The 19,397-nt window shown below is 37.1% G+C and overlaps 1 protein-coding gene across 4 annotated transcripts in view; it reads right to left on the bottom strand.

Annotated features, from left to right (window-relative positions):
- The window catches only part of MDN1 (midasin AAA ATPase 1), a 162,419-nt gene that overhangs the window by 89,179 nt on the left and 53,843 nt on the right, over positions 1 to 19,397 (bottom strand). For all 4 annotated transcript variants that reach the window (XM_041757895.1, XM_041757899.1, XM_041757912.1 and 1 more), the window contains 16 exons: positions 17,565 to 17,668; positions 15,733 to 15,877; positions 14,753 to 14,849; positions 13,233 to 13,346; positions 11,574 to 11,721; positions 11,172 to 11,282; positions 9,313 to 9,464; positions 8,544 to 8,722; positions 7,328 to 7,536; positions 6,998 to 7,144; positions 6,079 to 6,220; positions 4,404 to 4,538; positions 4,184 to 4,322; positions 3,222 to 3,360; positions 2,782 to 2,912; positions 679 to 823 (listed from right to left, as the gene is read on the bottom strand). In XM_041757895.1, the coding sequence (XP_041613829.1) occupies positions 679 to 823; positions 2,782 to 2,912; positions 3,222 to 3,360; positions 4,184 to 4,322; positions 4,404 to 4,538; positions 6,079 to 6,220; positions 6,998 to 7,144; positions 7,328 to 7,536; positions 8,544 to 8,722; positions 9,313 to 9,464; positions 11,172 to 11,282; positions 11,574 to 11,721; positions 13,233 to 13,346; positions 14,753 to 14,849; positions 15,733 to 15,877; positions 17,565 to 17,668 (2,237 nt within the window). The remainder of the gene's footprint in view (positions 1 to 678; positions 824 to 2,781; positions 2,913 to 3,221; positions 3,361 to 4,183; positions 4,323 to 4,403; positions 4,539 to 6,078; positions 6,221 to 6,997; positions 7,145 to 7,327; positions 7,537 to 8,543; positions 8,723 to 9,312; positions 9,465 to 11,171; positions 11,283 to 11,573; positions 11,722 to 13,232; positions 13,347 to 14,752; positions 14,850 to 15,732; positions 15,878 to 17,564; positions 17,669 to 19,397) is intronic.

Below are 19,397 nucleotides of genomic sequence, written 5' to 3'. Positions count from 1 at the left end.
AATCAAACCCTGTTTTTTCTCATCATCCCTGGCCTGTCACCACATCAACATTTTCCTAACAGACCAGGATCCCACACACAATGCAAACTTCTCCACTGAGAGGCTTCAACATGGTGTTTAGGGTATTGGATCTGGGCTGAATCCTAACACCACCCCACCCTCTGTACAGAATGCTGTTCTCCACCCTTTCCTTTACAAATAATATGAGAGTAGCCCACATAACATCTGGAGAGAAGAGATACGCACCACCTGCAAAACCAGAAGAGATTCCAGGCTGCAACATTTTTGTCACTTTAAAACACTCAAAGCCACACTTGTGTTTAAGTGTTTAACAAAAATCAATTTAAGATTAAATTTTAGTTTCAACTTTTCTCATCCATGAAAGTAAGAAAATAACTCACACATAGTTATTGTGAGGATTTGTTATAGTAACATATGTAAAAAGCTGGGGAAAATGACTGAAACAATGAAATTTCAGTTACGCACACAGAGATAATAAGGAAACAATTATGTCAGAACTTCTGAAACTTGTAATAATTCTAAAATATCTTTCTAGGTTTTAAATTTTTTCCCAATATAAAATTCCAAATGCATTTTTCATGCTATATTTACAGCTGCCAATGAGCTGAGGTCAAAAACTGGAAAAAAAAAAATTATGCTTCAGGAACACAATTTTACCTCTTTTTTTCCAAAGTCGCCCCCAGGGTTCATGGTTGCTAAGATACGGAATTTTTTCCCAGCAGTCAAGAGCTCTACCTCATTATCCTTGTCCTCTACACTGCCCTTTTCAGCTAATACCAGGGACTTTTCCACTTCAAGGACACTAAAAGACAGAAAAATTGAAGAATATAAGATTAGAAAAGGCTTACATAACCTTCCTATTTTGTGGCCTTCAAATTCTTTTAAAAAGGAAAGAAGTTATCTCCTCTCCTGAGCTATTTTAGTTAACACTTTCCTAGCACAAATTTTAAAATGACTCATTATCCCAATTCCTGTGTAATGGAACAATATTTCTGATCAAAAAGAAAAAAAAATCCCTTTACCCACTTATGCCCCATTAAGACATCTGGTTTAAAAATGAATGTGTCTTGTAATCAAATATCCATGGCAGCATTATTCATGAGTAGAAATAACCCAAATACTGTCAAGTGAATGAATAAAAAAAATATGGCATATCTATACAATGGAATACTCTCAGAAATAAAAAAGAACAAACTATTAACATAGGCTATTAACATGGATGAACATCAAAACAATGCAAAGCAAGAGAAGAGGCCATTTATACACAAAGTGCTGAAAAGACAAATGTTTCTTTTTTTTACAGAAAGTAAATTAGTAATTGCCTGGTGCAGTAGGTGGCATCAGAAATATACTATGAAAAGGCAGAAGGGATACTACTGATATGGTGAAAATGTAAAACTGGATTGTGGTGCAAAAATCAGTAAATTTACCAAAACATATATAATTATACATTTGAAATGGATACATTTTATGGTATGTAAATTAAACTTCAGGGACGCCCAGGTGGCTCAGTGGTTGCGCATCTGCCTCCAGCCCAGGGCGTGATCCTGGAGACCCCGAATCAAGTCCCACATCATGCTCCCTGCATGGAGCCTGCTTCTCCCTCTGCCTGTGTCTCTGCCTCTCTGTGTGGTGTGTGTGTGTGTGTGTGTGTGTGTCATGAATAAGTAAATAAAATCTTAAAAAAAAAAAAGTAAATTAAACTTCAAAGAAGAAAAATAGGTATATATCAAAAAAATTCATATTGGTCTGAGATTTTGAGGTCGTACAGCCATATATAATCTATAATTCTAATTCTTCGAAGAATTTAGACAAAGTGACATTATTTGCCTTAATAAAGAGTTTTAACTTCGCCTCATTTGTTTTAGCCCTGCCATTCCACAGTCCCACCTTTTTGATTATTGACAGTAAAACAGAAAACCTAAGCCTCTTAAAGGACCCTGCGTGCTAAAGCCAAAAAACAAACAAAAAAACAGTAACTCATCATCATTTTCAAACATTTACTATGTATCTATGAAGAACTTTACTATAAAACAAGACCAGTAAGCAGTATAGACAAGTATCAAAAAATTAAAAACAGAAGTACCGTATGATCCAGTAATTCCACTACTGAGTATTTATCCAAAAAATATGAAAACACCGATTCAAAAGGATATGTTTATTGCATTATTTACAACAGTCAAATAATAGAAGCAGCCCAAATATCCATCAATAGATGAATGGATAGAGAATATCTCTCTCTCTCTCTCTCTCTCTCACACACACACACACACACACACACACACACACACACACACAGTGGAACATTACTTAGCCATAAAAAGGAATGAAATCTTGACATTTGCAACAATATGGATAGAGCTAGACTGTACAATGCTAAGTGAAATAAGTCAGTCAACGAAAGACAAATACCATATGATTTCAGTCATACGTGGAATTTAAGAAACAAAACAAATGAACATAGAAAAAAAAGGAGACAAATCAAGAAACAGACTCTTAATTATAGAGAAAAAACTGATAGTTACCAGAGGAGAGGTAGGTAGGAGGATGAATAAAACAGATGAAGTGGATTAAGAGTAGACATATCATGATGAGCACTGCTTAATGTATAGAATTGTTGAATCACTATACTGTAATCTGAAACTAATATGCTTTATGTTAACTACAAGGGAACTTTAAATTTTTTCATTACTTAAATAATTAAAAAATAACCAGACCAATGAAAACATCACACACAGGGCAAACCTCTTATACATATACCTATTGAGTCTTTCCAGGACAGAGTCATCAGCCAGTGAGATCTCATCCAAGAGAAAAAAGCCATCTTCCTTCATGGCCAAAACTAGAGGACCATCATGCCACTCAAAAAGTCTTGATGTATCAATTTCTTCCTACAATTGGGAAAAGAAGGTGTGAAACTAAAGAGCAGTTGGCTCCACAAGAAAATACACATGTAGCTAGCTGGTATCTACTGGAGTTAAGTAATCATTCTGCAGAAAGTAAGGGTCTAAGAACAAGGAATAAAACCTGCACAACAGGATGCTATGAAAGCCCTTTGTAGAAAAATGAAAAACCTAAAGATATATACCAAACCTGGAATCAAAACCTCACCATGAACAAATTCCACAGCTGACTCATGCACAGAGCCAAGAGTAATTCTTCAAATCAATGAACACATCATCATTCACCATTGAACAAACCTTGTCCTTTGACATCTGTCTCACTGGCCGTAGCCCCCCCAGGAAATCCGATGTCTCCATGTGTAAGTGGCAGTTGACAGAGTATAGTTTCTGATTTGACAAGCTGGCAAACACCTGACAGATAGTAGTTTTCCCACACCTGTTAAAGAGATACATACCAGATTAACAAGGACCAAAAATTCCAAATATACACCCACAAACACACTAGTCAGCAAGAGGGGAGCTCTGGTGAGGGCCTCACGGCGGCAGCAGATGATGTTGGCCAACATAGAACCTCTGCACCCTGGGCTTAGGACATCCTTCCCCCAAACATCAGCACCCTATAGTGTTTCTTATCCAAAAAAGCACACACTGCCTGAATTCTATCCTTTCCTACTTCTACCAAAACCACCAAAGGATGAGAAAGAAATCTAATCCTTACAGACTTTCAGGAGAGAGTAGCTCATCTGCTGTTCTCTATAGATATATAAATGAATGTCACTATTTAAAAGAATTACAGGGATCCCTGGGTGGCGCAGCGGTTTGGCGCCTGCCTTTGGCCCAGGGCGCGATCCTGGAGACCCGGAATCAAGTCCCACGTCGGGCTCCCGGTGCATGGATGGAGCCTGCTTCTCCCTCTGCCTGTGTCTCTGCCTCTCTCTCTCTCTCTCTCTGTGTGTGTGACTATCATAAATAAATTTTTAAAAAAATTTTTTTAATAAAATAAAAAATAAAAGAATTACAAAGAAAAAACAGCTGCACTGATAAAAATGTACAAAATCATTCTTTTCTATCCTCTTCTGAAAGAAGAGGAAAATAAACAATATCTCTTACATGCTCTTTCCAAAAATAAAAACAGGGAGAAAAGGAAAAGAAAAAAAAAAAGATCGCATTCCTGATAATCCCTCACAGATAACTCAAGTACTCCTATGCAACTGAACTGAACCATCATGAGTTACTATCACAGAAGCACAGAACTTTACCCAGTGTCTCCAACAAGCAACACTGGTTCACCAAATTCCAGCGCCCTTCCCACCAGCATCGCCAGTCTCCGCATGCTTTCAGTCCACACAATGTGTCTGAATGTAGATTCCAAAGTGGATACCTGAGTGGACAATTTACCTATAAAATGTAGAATAAATATTTAGCTTCTAATAGGAGTACAGTTCAATTAATTTCCTCCGGATATTCTGACCTACTCACTCAGTAATTTTAGGACATTTTCCCTGGAGAAGAGGGACTGAGGACACAATTTTTTCTTGAAATGTTTTTCAAGGACTTCTTGAATCACATCAATCTCCTCCTGTTTCCTGACCCGGCCTGAGAGAAGCATAAAACCTTAAAAAAAAAAAAAAAAAAAAAAAAGAATCATCAAGTGTCAGGTTACAATAGCAAGGGATGTTGAGAATATGTAGCAACAGCAACTCTTATTTACTGCTGTTGGCCAGGGTATCTAAAGAACAACCTTGGAAAACTGGGAGAACCTACTGCAACTAACCTTATGCAGGCTATGTCCTAGCAACATGACTTCCAGGTAGACCTAAACTCAAGTAAACATGTGTGCACCATAAGACCTACAGAGGAATGCTCAGAGCAGGTCTTTTCATAATAGCTAAAAAGTGGAAATAACCCAAATGTCTATCAAGAAGAAAATGAATAAACATATTATAGTATCTCCATACAACAGGTTATAACACAGTAATGATAAAAAGAACGAATTCCTAATACACATAACAGTATGGTTGAACCTCACATTACAATGGGTGAAAAGAGGGACGCCTGGGTGGCTCAGTGGTTGAGCATCTGCCTTGGGCCCAGGTCGTGATCCCAAGGTCCTGGGATCAAGTTCCACATCAGGCTTTAGACAAGGAGCATGCTTCTCTCTCTGCCTAGGTATCTGCCTCTTTGTGTCTCTCATGAATAAATAAATAAAATCTTAAAAAAAAAAAAAAAAAAGAATGGGTCCAAAGAAGTCAAACCAAAGGAGTACATACTGCATGATACTAGCTGAAGCTCAAGCATAGACAAACATCAGTGGTGATAGAGGTCAGAGCAGACGTTACCTCCAGGGGAGGTTAAGACTGGCAAAAGTCATGATAGAATCTTTTGAGGTACTACAAAATATTCTAAACCTTGGCCTAGGTGATGTTTTATGTGAGCACATACATATGTTAAATAAATAAATAAACAAATAAATAAATAAAACATGAAAAAACGAACACTAAATTCACTTTACTATATATGTTATAACTTGATTAAGAACTGTTTCCTTTGAAGTTTTTTTTTTTAAAAACATGTTCCTCCATCTATCTACCAGTAAAGAAGAAAAAATACAACCTTCATAGGTTTAATTTACTCTCCTTATTAACCACTCCATTAATGACTCATTAGCACTTTTCAAATCCAAAGATTCTGAAATGCTTTCTTTCATATAGAGAAACATATAAATTCTTTCCATGGATTAAACCAAAATGAGGAATCGTGAGTCTCGGATGACATAAATGCCTTCCTTCAGAATTCTGATATTACCTGACCAACCTGTCAGTTTTCTGTTAAAGGCACAGGCATGACTCTCTAGGAAGAGTGGGTTGCAGATACATAGTCTACAAAGACACCACCAACCACCTACCGAAACTCTCACAGGCACCAGGCTCCTATCTGACTCTTACATGTAGCCAAAGCAGAGAGAAACCCAAACAAACTAGCACAAAGGCCTGCAGAAAAGAACCATTTTCAAAAGCACTTGGCACTAGAGACAGAATGACTATTTCTGGAACACCTATTAATATGTATATATTGAGCACAATTTGGGAAAGATTTATTTTAATAAGGTTTGATATCTGACATAACTCCAATTAGCATCCAATTAAAAGCATACCATCATTGGCTAAATGCTGTAGCCAGTCATACTCTTTCTCAGTCTGTTCAGCCAATCTGTACCTTTCAGCCCATCGAAAAAGATCACGAAGGGTGATGAAACCCTGTTTTCCAGCAAACACTGAAGAACTTCTGCGATAGGACTATTAAAATATCAAAACAAATTAAAAAGGGCAATGGTAAGCACAGTTTACAACCTATATAAAATTTTTAACAAATTTAAGCTCTATAAAAATGATTCATCCCATTAAGATGAATTTTTGAAAAAAGTAAATGGACTGCAATCCTTTGAAGATAAATATTCAAATTCATGTATGAGGATATAAATTTCAAATCATAATACCAAGAAAAAAAGGAATTCCTTTTCCTATACTATATAAAAAAAAAAACTATGAATACAAATGATGGCAAACATGCAGAAACATTAATCCCATAATGTGGGAACATAGTAAGATTGCCAATTATTATTAGCTCTCTAGAAAATAAAAGTATATTAATTCTGCTAACACTTTTAACACCATAAAATGAGATATTCAAAAAACAAACTGTAGCTTTGCAGAGTTGACAGGGGAGAGACCAATCTTTAGTTATGTCCATTCAAGGACTAAATTCATTTAGAAAACAAAATTGTAGCTTGTCAATGCCAAATTCCAATCTAAACAAAATGTTCCAACATTATCCACAAGGAGGGAACTATTACCATAATAAGCGTGAGAAAAACTGTAACATATCAAATTGTTGATTTACAAAACCAAAAAATGGATATCATGGAGTGCATTTTAAAGATAGTATCCTTACTCTGTGAAAAAAAAATGGATGGACTGCTGTGGCTAACTGAGAAGGCCATCAAATTTTAAATTTACTCGCCAAATCTAATCAGTACATTCCATTTGAAACTAAATGAGAGAAAGAGGAAATACCTGAAGGTCCAGCATGACTTTAACCAACTTGCTACAATAGGAGGGTGGCAAACTACAGCGCTTATGCAAGATTGTTTCCAACTCAGAACTAGGCAATTCATCGAAATGCAATTCCACAAACCGATTCCTGAAGGCTCTAGAAAGCACCTGGGAAACACACAGGAAAAAAACATGATGAAGAAAGCCTTCTTATCCAGTTTCCAAATCGGAGGCTCTCCTTTGCACCACAAAAAGAAAAACCCTTCAAAAGAAATAAAAACATCTCAGTCTAACCCAAGAAAGATCTATTACTTGACCAGGTAACAAATGGGCAAATGAAATGCTACACACCTTTCTGCCTCCATAAAGTCCTGGGGGATTCTGGGTAGCAAAAAGCATGAACCGAGGGTGAGCTTTAACAACTTCTTGTGTTTCTGTGATGAGCAATTCACGATTATCATCTAGCAATCTGTTCAGTGCCTCTAACACATCAGTAGGAGCCAAATTTAATTCATCTAAAATAATCCAGTAGCCCTTTCTCATAGCATCAATAAGAACACCTTAGGAAAAAACAAACACTGAGGATTAGAGCATAAATTAGTCCAAAGTTTTAAAATATGTTTAAAAATGCTACATAAATCAACCAATCCTAGACCACTACATTTCAAAACAAATTACTCCCTGCAGCAGCTAGTCATGCCCAAAAATAATTTGTGATGCCAAATATCAAGGAAGCACAATTTTCAATTAAAGTAATCCTTTTATTTCACACAGAAGGGGAGCTAAGGCTGATAAATACATTTCCAATTTTTCCCCCTGCAGGCTAATTTCATTTAAATCACCACATTCGGGCAGCCTGGGTGGCTCAGCAGTTTAGCGCCACCTTTGGCTCAGGGCATGATTCTGGAGTCCGGGGATCGAGTCCCACATCCGGCTTCCTGCATGGAGCCTGCTTCTTTCTCTGCCTGTGTCTCTGCCCACCGCCACCCCCACCCCCCGTGTTTCTCATGAATAAATAAAATCTTTAAATAACATAAAATAATCAATCAACCACCACATTCTTGGGGCACCTGGCTCAGTCATTAAGCATCTGCCTTCAGCTCAGGTCATGATCTGGGGGTCCTGAGATTGAGCCCCATGTTGGGCTCCCTTTCAGTGGGGAGCCTGCTTCTCCCTCTTCCTCTGTCCCTCCTCTGCCTATGCTTTCTGTGTCAAATAAATAAATAAAATACTTAAATAAATAAATCACCACATTCTCATATCTATTCTAAGCTTCCGTCTGTTCAAAGCTCATCTCATTCTTCTGAGTCTCTAGGAGATTAAGTAGCAGTTCAATTGCACCCTACAGAACTTGGTGCTAGTCCCAATAGAGCTGACAAGATGAGTGGGGCCCAAAAGAAGCTGGATCCATAACCATCTTCCCTTAACCAGGGAGATCAGAGAGAGAGAAAAACCAGCTCTTATGGCAAAGGTCCATGTGCCTCAACTGGAAGAGATGAAATTTACATGGGGAAATGTGCTTAAAAGAATGAATGCCTATACCCATGGAATGAAATAATAGTCCTACCTTCTTTAAACACAAGTTTCCCTGAAGAGTCAGACGTATAACAACCAATGTACTCCTGAATATCCGTGTGTTCATGATTGTTAATACGCACACAGTGGTTACCAGTAGCTGCAGCCAGCCACCGGATAAGGCTTGTTTTACCAACTGACGTCTCTCCCTGAATCAACACTGGATAGGTTCTTTAAAAGACCAGCCAATAAAGCAATTTAAGGGGGGGAAAAAAAAAAAGACAAAAACCAGAATTAATTCAAGTAGTATTAAAAAGGAATTTATCACCATAAAAAAACATTTTTATATACCTATATGCCACTAATGGAATGTTTCTTAAGCCCTAAAAAGTTTCTATGTAAAAAGGGTTCCTCGGAAAATACTGAGGAAAGCAATCTCAACCTTGCTTGTAGTACTTGTGAGAAATGGTGAATGGGACTAGCTGTTATTCATTTAAATAATGGATGATAAGTAGTCATCAGCAAAATACTGGAAAAGAAGCATAATGATGGCCAAAATAATCTGCATCTGTATTGCTTCCACCAAAAGGTGCAATTAGAAACAATGCTTTGTGCCAGGAGAAGAGTGACAATACTGATTTTAGAAGGAATTACTCATTTAGCCAATAAACAACAATAAAGAATTCAAAAATTAAGTTAAAAAAAAGGTAAAAAAAAATAATAATAATAAAAATAAAAGAAAATTAAGAAAGTAAGACTAGAATGTCATCAATGCCTATGCTGGTAAAACTTTAGAGCAGCAAGAGAAAAGGTCCACACACCCTGCAGAAACCACTCGGACAATGTCTCTCAGGTTCAGCTTAACAGAAGATGTAAGAATGTAGGTCTCATCTATTGTAGGTTCCTTGTCTCCCACTGAAATCCAATATCCTTCAACCTGGATAAGTCGTCCTCCTTTTGGTTCTGGAATAGGCTGAAAGTCACAGAAGTTAGAGAAATAACCCACAGTCCTATTCTTTCAGAGAGGGGCCTAAGGTAGGAAAAAACGCTGTCACCAAGAATGCTGCCCTGTTCTGGATTCTTTCAACATTAAAAGCCATGGGTGAAATATGAAAAGTACTTTGAGGAATGAGAACAAAATGATGACATGTATTGGTTTTTAAATCCAGGTGAGTGGTAGTGAGGAAAGAACTTGAATTGGATAGTTTCTGATTCAGTTCTTTTCTCTCACCTACCAAAATTTTCACTCTCAGTCTGATGAAATATTTGTCAAAAACATGTACTTCAAATAAACTAAATTCCTAAAAACAAGACCAGTTCTGAACTGAGGGAATGGGCTTTTGCATTATGACACTGATTTATAACAAAACTGTCATTTTCATACATCAAAAATAGTCAAAAGTGGTCAGATTTGTAGCTATGAAAAAATGCTCTTCTAAAACATTTAGTTCCCTAATTTGAAGCTACTACCATTCTAGGCACTTCTTTAAGAGCTCCTCAACTGAACTCAGAAGCAGTGGGGAAAAAAGGCCTCCATCAGGGGTAACCATGAGGAACACATAAAAAAAAGATAAGTAAAGGACAGTGGCATTAGAATAATAATCAAAGGAAGCTTAACTTTTTTTTTCAATGTTTTTATGGTTAACAAAAGTACACATTCATGTGTTACTTGTATAAATTTTAAAAAGGAAAAAATACTGAATCCAAAGTAATCCTAAGTCCCTAATAAGGTTCTTTCTTCCTTAAGAGCAAGGAATCAACATAAAAACCAGCCAGTTAGTTGATAAACTACTTTCTCAGCATCTTTCACTCCCATGTTATTCTAGAGTCTCCTCCTCAAACTGAAATGGTTGCTGTGTTTAATAAGAAAAAAAAAAAAGGCCAACTATCAATCAGATGGGAAATGTGTACACAAACTATGGTGTAAGCAACAAATTACTATGCAACCATTAGAAACCATGTCATAGTGATCTATGGTACAGACACAAAAATATATCCAGGATATGGTTAGGCTAAGAAAGGAAGCCACAGAACAGTATTATGAGATGATTCCTTTTAAGTCATGTATATTAGATATATACATTAGAACTTGCCCTTACTGAGTGAAGTCAGGAAAAGACAAATACCATATGATTTCACATATATGTACAATCTAAGAAACAAACAAACAAAAAAGACAACCCAAAAAAAAAAGACTCTTAATAAGAGAGAACAAATTGATGGTTTACCCAAGGGGAGGGGAGGGAAGGAGGGGGAGATGGTGAAACAAGTGAAGGGAATTAAGAGTACACTTAGCTTCAGCAACGAGTAACATACATAAAGATTTGTTGAATCACTATATTATATACCTGAAACTAATGTAATACTGTATATTAAATATACTGGAATTAAAATAAAAAACAAGAAAGAATTTGCCTTGATAAATCTATACATACACTGTCAAAATTTAAATATATAAAAAACAAAATACAAATATAATTTAGGTGGAAAGGTATATGGTTTAAATCTAAAGAGTAGAAGGATTACTAGGAATTTTCACCATCTAAGACACAACTTAATTTTTTGGAACAAACTGATTACTTTTATAATTAGAAACAAGTTTAAAAAAACAAAACACCAAAATTTTGATAATTCAGCCTTTCATTTATGTTAAAGAAGTCAAAAAAATCAAAAAACATACCTGCTTCAGCAGACTTTTTACATTGCCAGAGACAATGTGTTGACAAATGAGCTTCTGAACTATTGGGTGTGATGCCCTGTCAAGCTGTGTTAAGAAACCCAAACAAAAGCCCTAGAAAAAAAAACAAATATGCATAAAACTGATTACACCCTTCTGCAATTACAGGCCAACTTATTTCAAGAAAAAAAATTCAACCTCTTGGGTGGTGCTGGTTCCCAGAACAACTTTTAAATGTGATATTATAGTAGAATAAGGACAGGGTCACTCTGGTATGTTCTGGGCTGATCTGACTAAATGGATATCACATGCACAGGCAGACCCAGCACATGCATCACCACTCCCTCCCTTTCAATGATGAACCCATCCACCAAGCTCCCATCCAAGCACAAACTTCAGGAAGACCTCATAGAGCGAGCGCTGGATGTTGCCACATGGATTGGAAGCTGCAAATCGCAGAGCCCTGCAAAGGGTCCGAAGGCTGTAATGAGGTCTATGGCCAGTTCCATCCACCAATTTTGTCCCAGAGTCTTTCCGGAGAGCTGTGTACAAGCTACAAAAAAGACAAAGTTCAGATGACTTTATTAACTCATAAGCATTCACCATTTTGCCGTTACTTTGATTTTCTACACAAGGCCCAAAAGCCACTTTTATAGAATTAGATAGTTAAGCTTACATGCAATTTCCTAGAGCATTCATCAAAACCTCTCAGACATTCACTTTTAAATCTATTTCTCACATACTCAAAGACTTTTTCAAAAGAAAGATCTATCAATTTCCTTTTGGGTAAAAAGAGGAGAGAGGTGATGTTCTTAACAAAAAGATGGCAAGACAGGAGAAGTCCTTAGTAAAAATATCCAGAGTTCAGAGGCACTTGGGTAGCTTAGCCATTTAAGTGTTCAACTCTTACTTTCGGCTCAGGTCATGATCACAGGGTTGCTGGATCAAGCCCCTTGTTGGGCTCTGTGCTCAGAGGGGAGTGGGCTTGACCTCTCCCTCTCCCTGTCCCTTCCCCCTCCCCCCATGCTCTCTCTTTAAATATAAATAAATCTTAGTATATGTATTGCAGAAGCGAGCACATAAATAAACCTTAGAGAGAGAGAGAGAGAGAGAGAGAGAGAGAATATACAGAGTTCAAACACAGTGTTCCTAATACTCTAATACAATGGGGAAATAAAGTGCCTATGTAATCTATAATAGTAATGGAGAAGAAGCACACAGGAAAAATCACGGTATATTGAAAGGTCAATAATTATTTGTACAAAAAAAAAAAAGGGAACAAACCACAAAAAGCAAAGCAAAACATTAATATGATCCTATTTCAAAAACTTTACATAATGTAATGTTCTTTCTAGATGACACAGACAAAATTAAAATTACTAAGTAATGTGCCCAGAATGATAGAATTTGTTTTTGACAGAGCCTGTACTAGGATTCAGGCTGTCTAATATAAGAGACTGTACCCTTTCCACATGGCATAAAAACAACAACAGAAACAGTTTGCACTAGCATGCAAACTGCAAAATAAGATTTCATCAAGACAGATCAAAATACAAGCAAGCCTTTTACACCTTCCAGAGATGCAAACTCCTAGCTATGAATACAAAACTAATTAGGAGAACATTGTCTAATTGTTTACATATTCTCGTTAAGTGGTAATTCCTAAGCTTTCGATGTGGCTTCATTAGGAAGATCCACGGGAATTCTTAAAGTTCCAACTTTATTTTTATTTTTTTAATTTTTTTTTTAATTTATTTATGATAGTCACAGAGAGAGAGAGAGAGAGAGAGAGAGAAAGAGAGAGAGGCAGAGGCACAGGCAGAGGGAGAAGCAGGCTCCATGCACCGGGAGCCTGACGTGGGATTCGATCCCGGGTCTCTAGGATCGCGCCCTGGGCCAAAGGCAGGTGCCAAACCGCTGCGCCACCCAGGGATCCCAAAGTTCCAACTTTAAAATAGAAACCTTAATGATAATCCTTCTCTAATAAGAAGCATTAAATAAATAAACAAACAAACAAACAAACATAAAATTAGCATTTGCGGATGAGGCACACACGGAACCTACCTGATGATCCCTTGCACTGTGGTCTTATTTACACTCAGTCCTTTCAGATAATCCACAATAAGAATTTGTAAATCTTCTTTACTTTCCAATTCTTCTACATAAAGTTCTGTGAACCTATAAGACAATGATTATTACATAATAACCACTTTTTAGGAAGTTAATACAACTATTCTGACAATTAAAAAAACAAAACACAAAGGGTGGCTGGGTGGCTCAGTCAGTGAGCCAGTATCTGGCCTTTGGCTCTGGTCATGATCCCAGGTCAAGCCCCTTGGGGGGCTCCTTGCTCAGTGGGAAGCCTGTTTTTTTGTTTTTCCCTCTCCCTCTGCTACTCCTTCCCACAGTTTGTTCTCTCTCAAATAAATAAATAAAATCTTTAAAAAAAATACAAAACACAAAAAGTTATGTAAACTCATTTTAATTGCTTATAATATAAAATATGAAAGTCTTTCATCTAGCTATAAACTGACCATAGTGAAATAAGATAACGTAATTGTTACCAAAAATTTATTATTTCTACGCAATACTCTTTGTAAGAAATAATTATAAAAAATAAGACAATTATCCCTTATTTTCAGAGGTGTTATAGCTACATGTAAAAAAAAAAAAACATCCAGCAGCAACAACAAAATGCACCCACACATTCAAAAATAAAGTCACTGGGGATCCCTGGGTGGGAAGCAGGCTCCCGCCTTTGGCCCAGGGCGCGATCCTGGAGACCCAGGATCGAATCCCACATCGGGCTCCTGGCGCATGGAGCCTGCTTCTCCCTCTGCCTATGTCTCTGCCTCTCTCTCTCTCTCTGTGACTATCATAAATAAATAATAATAATAAAAAAAATAAAATAAAATAAAAAAAATAAAGTCACTGGAGCAAAGGAAAATATAATGTTTATAGTTTATAAAATTTTCCTAAGAAGGTTTTATTACTCTTATAATGAGAGGAATCTAATAAAATTTTAACACTATTTAAAAAAAAAAAAAAATTTTTAACACTATTTTAATACTCAAAATTCAACAAAAGGTCACCAACAAAAATAAGATCATTTATCTTTTTCCAAATGCTATATATATAAAATACCAAACAACTAAGTATCATGTTAGTGTCAGTGTTTACTGAACACTGAAACTTAAAAGGCCTTTTACAAATCACTGGCCTCATCCAAGAGGATTCATTCAGTTCCTAAAATGTACTTATACTGTTAATATATTATACTGTTTTATCAATATGTAAAGGTTTTCCTAATAGCTATAAGGTTATTTGAAGGAAGAAAAAATTTTATTTTCAACAATATCCATGAGCCATTACGTGTCATACAAACAAGTGAAAAAATTCTCCAGTGTTCTGGGGTCCTCCATATTCCTATCACCTAAAGAAAGTAGAATATGACAAAGAAGAATTCCTCTTAGCAGAGATCAAGAAATTTCAAGCACTATTATGAGGACTGGTTATGTTATTATTATCAACCAATAAAGAGAATTTTTTAAAAAATCCCCAGGAACCAGGCCATGTCCCCTCACCTGTTTCTTATTCCTGGTGGGAGATTTCTTTTGCCCACGTCTGTTGCTGGGTTCATACAAGCAAATAAACGGAAGTCAGGATGACGAACCAGGGGTTCTGGTAAGAGAAAAGCATAAGTTCTCAACTGGTAACATCAAGTGATCAGCCACAAGTGCCCCGGGGAAGACTAAGTTCACAGAACCTCAGGCCAGGAAGCCCTGCCTCAGACATAGCAAGAATGGTGCTGGCGGTTCAAACCATCCTTGCTTTTTCTGAAATCCCACTGAAACCAATTTCCAGACATATGTAACAACTTAATCTTATGCTCCCCTTCCACCATCTTTTAAGGTATGGTTGTTCATTATCATTTATGTTTTATCACCTATTCACCTATATGTATATCACCTATTCAAATATATACAATTCAGTATATACTACCAAGTAACAAATTCTTATTCTTGGGCGCCTGGGTGGCTCAGTTGGTTAAGTGTCTCCTTTTGGCTTGGGTCATAATCCCAGGGTCCTGGAATCAAGTCCCACATCGGGCTCCCTGTTCAGTGAGTAGCCTGCCTCTGCCTTTCCCTATGCCTCTACCTCTCTTTTTCTCTCATGAATAAATAATTTTTTTAAAAAGATTTATTTATTTATTTATTCATGATAGACAGAGAGAGAGAGAGGCAGAGACACAGGAGGAGGGAGAAGCAGGCTCCATGCCAGGAGCCTGATGTGGGACTCGATCCCCGGACTCCAGAATCGCATCCTGGGCCAAAGGCAGGCACCAAACCGCTGAGCCACCCAGGGATCCCTATGAATAAATAATTTAAAAAAATTTTTTTAAATTCTTATTCTTTGCATTCCCCATGCCTCCTAACTTGGCAGAAAATTAGTACTATGGAATGAACACTGGGAGACCTATGTAATCTACCTAACCAAAAGAATCTGACTCTAAAGAGGTCAAAGACCTGGCATCAAGTCAAACCTCAATGAGATCAAGTACTACCTGTGTCTCCTCGATCCAGCAACACTAGGGAGCCAGAGGAACCTTCAAGTAAACCACTGAGACATTCTAATGTTTCTGGAGCAGCCAGATTAATCTCATCCAACAAGATCCACTCTCCTTTCTTTACAGCTTGAGCTAGTGTACCCTAAAAGAAGATAAAGTGTTAAAAATCCACTGCAAAAAAGATACTCTCACCTGTTATGTAAGCAGGGTTAGAAACAAGGGCAAACTTCTTGTACTTAATGAACTTTCACCCTAAATGCCGAATGGCTGCCAGGTGATTTCAAGAGCTAAGGTCAAGTTACCATTTTTAAATGTCCAGAAGGGTCAAGGGAGTATGTATGAACCTAACAGAGACACGCAACAAACTAAATCATCTCAGTAGATGGATAGTCAGGTAACTAATAATATATAATGTGTTTAGATGTTTAGAAGTATCCAAATGGTTATTAAAACCACTGAAAATAAATGTAGGGTCAGCTGATGAGTATGTAAAGATGAGACAAATGACCAAGTCGAAAGAATGCAGTGGTTGTAATACATAGCCTTATACATTTGCTAAAGAATATCAAAAGAAATCTTTCCTCTTCTTCATTGATTTATCTCTTCAAGTTCTGTTTCCAAGAGAACTGAAATATAAATCTTAAAATCCACTGTTGATACAACACCAGAAACTGTTTTATTATTAAATGACTTTATACTTTTGTTTTCACAATGATACTAACAGAATCTTCTATAAATTGAAAACATTAAAACAGGACAAGGGTATTGAACTCCAGTGTAATGCCAAGTCATGAAATAGATATAAACCCTATTTTGAGAGCACTTCACATCCTAATTGGTTATTTAAAAAAAATTCCTATTAAGATTAAGCTCTGATCACCAAATTTCCCATATTGATGGACATGATTGAGTAATCTCTCTCACCAAAACACTATCTCAAACAAGAGTCCCATCTCCTTTTAAGGTGTGGTCTAAAATATGTCACAGAAACAATTATTATTATTATTTTTAAAGAAATACCACAGTTTATTGAAGACTACAAATATTTTGTTACAAGTTGAAACTACATGCCTTCCAGAATCAAAAGCAACAGCAGGTTTGTGCACTGACGCTTCGGAGGTGCTGCACCACTTGAACTCGAAATGGGTAAGACAGGGTCAGACACATGGGGGAGAGGGAAATGGGGAAAGGGCAAGTTCAACGCTCAGAAGGCAGAAACAATTTTTTAAAATAAGAATTTAAAAATCTTAAGCTGGGGATCCCTGCATGGCTCAGCGGTTTAGCACCTGCCTTTGGCCCAGGGCATGATCCTGTGGTCCCGGGATCAAGTCCCACATCAGCCTCCCTGCTTCTCCCTCTGCCTGTGTCTCTGCCTCTCTCTGTGTGTCTCTCATGAATAAATAAATAAAATCTTAAAAAAAATAAAAATAAATAAAAATCTTAAGCTATGAAAATTTTTTAGGTTGGTCCTTCCCACAGGGTGATAGGCAGAAAACAGCAGAACTACCCATTCACTGAAATAGACAGTGAGGCTTAAAGTGAATAGATCCAAATCTACTCCCCTTTCCCCCTCACTATGAAACCGAGTCCACTAGTTGTCCTCAACTGCAACTTCAAGAATAATGGTGCTCATCAAGACCTTATAATTTCCATAAAGGATATTTTTCAGAAATCTCTCCCTGAAGTATTATTTCATTAGTGTTTATTAAGTCTTAAACACCAAGCACTAAAAATATCAACATAAAGATAATACAAAATAGTAGCCTGCCTAAACCTGAATTTTGTATCAAATCAACATTCCTTTAACCTAAATAACTGAACCAAAATACCTCTACAAATGCAAACAATAGGGCATTTTCAGTCATTTTCATCTGTTGTTGAGCATGGTTGAGTCTAAGACCAAATGCTTCCCATTTCTCTTTTAGGAGTAACCCTAGAAAAGAATAAGGACAAGAATTTAACATACACTTTAGGTTGTAAAACATAGAACTTAAACACACACAAAAAAACAAAACTCACATAAAAATCAAACATCTTAGAAGTATAAAAAAATAAGTTCAAATACTTATATAATGTATGTTTCAGCCACAATAGTAACTAGTTCACTTAAATGCATATGTACGTTAGTTAATTCTTTCACCCCTCATAACAGCTTCGAAGTAGATACCCTTATTCCCATTTTATGAACGAGGAAACACAGAGAAGATAACTAAACTACCAAAAACGGGTCCCTGGGTGGCGCAGCGGTTTGGCGCCTGCCTTTGGCCCAGGGCGCGATCCTGGAGACCCGGGATCGAATCCCACATCAGGCTCCCGGTGCATGGAGCCTGCTTCGCCCTCTGCCTATGTCTCTGCCTCTCTTTCTCTCTGTGACTATCATAAATAAAAAAAAATAAAATAAAATAAAATAAAATAAAATAAAAATAAACTACCAAAAACCCTTTGGCTGTAGAATTCAGCTTTTTGGATATAATTTATTTTCTAAGGAAAGATGACTTATTGACCAATAAGTGGTACTTGTACATCAACATTAACAACCATGTTTTTATGGAAATCATGCCTAGAATCACAGGAGCAGCAATACTTCAGAATTAGTCATCTCTCCCTTAAGTCCTACAAAGCTCCAATTTCTACTGCTTCATTCTTCCCCAAACTCCTCCTAATTCTGTAAGGGAACCCAAGTTTATCTGCCTGATGTGCAGTGAAGCCAATCACAAAGACACCAAGTGTGCAGCAAGAATTTATTTAAGAGTCAGCCCAATGAGGGGACTCTGAATAGAAGCCTCAATCCACCCTTCCCCAAGAAAGATAGGAAAATTTAAAGGCAAGTGAAAACAGGTCTGGGTAAAAAGTTGCATCTGTGGTTTTAGTCTGCATCTGCACTTATTATTGGTCCCACTAACCCTCTGTTACCAGTTTCAATCCCCACTGTCTTTTGAACATGATTCACTCGAGTAAATTGGGCTAACAGTTCTAACTACTTTAACTACTTCCTACTGAAACAGGGTGCAGTTTCAGGGTCTGAGGAATCAAACAACTTTGTGCTTTCTTGGAAATATTCCCTAGCACTTGGCTTAACATGTACATTCTGCTTGACTAAACAGTAGTTTCTTCTCTGGTTGCTTTCAAGCAACATCAAAGCTGACATATCCAGCAACCATACAAGTTACCAGAAGCAGCTCAAGTCCTTTACCTCCATGCAGCAACTAACCTTCATCAAGAATAAGGAGCTTTACAACTTGGGAAAGAGCTGTATCCCCAACACTCTTTCTTGTAACTAAATCTCATTTTTCTGGTGTGGCTGACAACTGCATTATCACCAGTCAATTCTTTCACAGCAATGCCTGGAAGCTCTAGAAGTTTGCTGAATTTGTTGCTGGTGTTGGAAGTAGTGTTAAACACAATTCACTGAATTCTACTGAATCTCCTTCCTTTAAAACCCAGCCACCTGATCTAAGTCTTGGATATAAATTGGTTTTTCCTCAAAGCCAAATAGCATTAGTTCACAGTAGGCGTTGGCATGTGACACCAATGACACTAGTAAAAAGGTGAATGCAAGAAATACTTAACTGTGGAGAAAAACATTCTTATACTGTACAACAGGTGGGTCATAAAGTGCTGTCATAGCACCTCTTACTCTGACCAGATGGGTTCTATCAGCA

Source organism: Vulpes lagopus, chromosome 1 (assembly GCF_018345385.1).
Source record: "Vulpes lagopus strain Blue_001 chromosome 1, ASM1834538v1, whole genome shotgun sequence".
Classification (NCBI taxonomy): Eukaryota; Metazoa; Chordata; class Mammalia; order Carnivora; family Canidae; genus Vulpes; species Vulpes lagopus.
The sequence above is the reverse complement of the archived record's forward strand: the minus strand, read 5'-3'. Positions and strand labels throughout refer to the sequence as shown.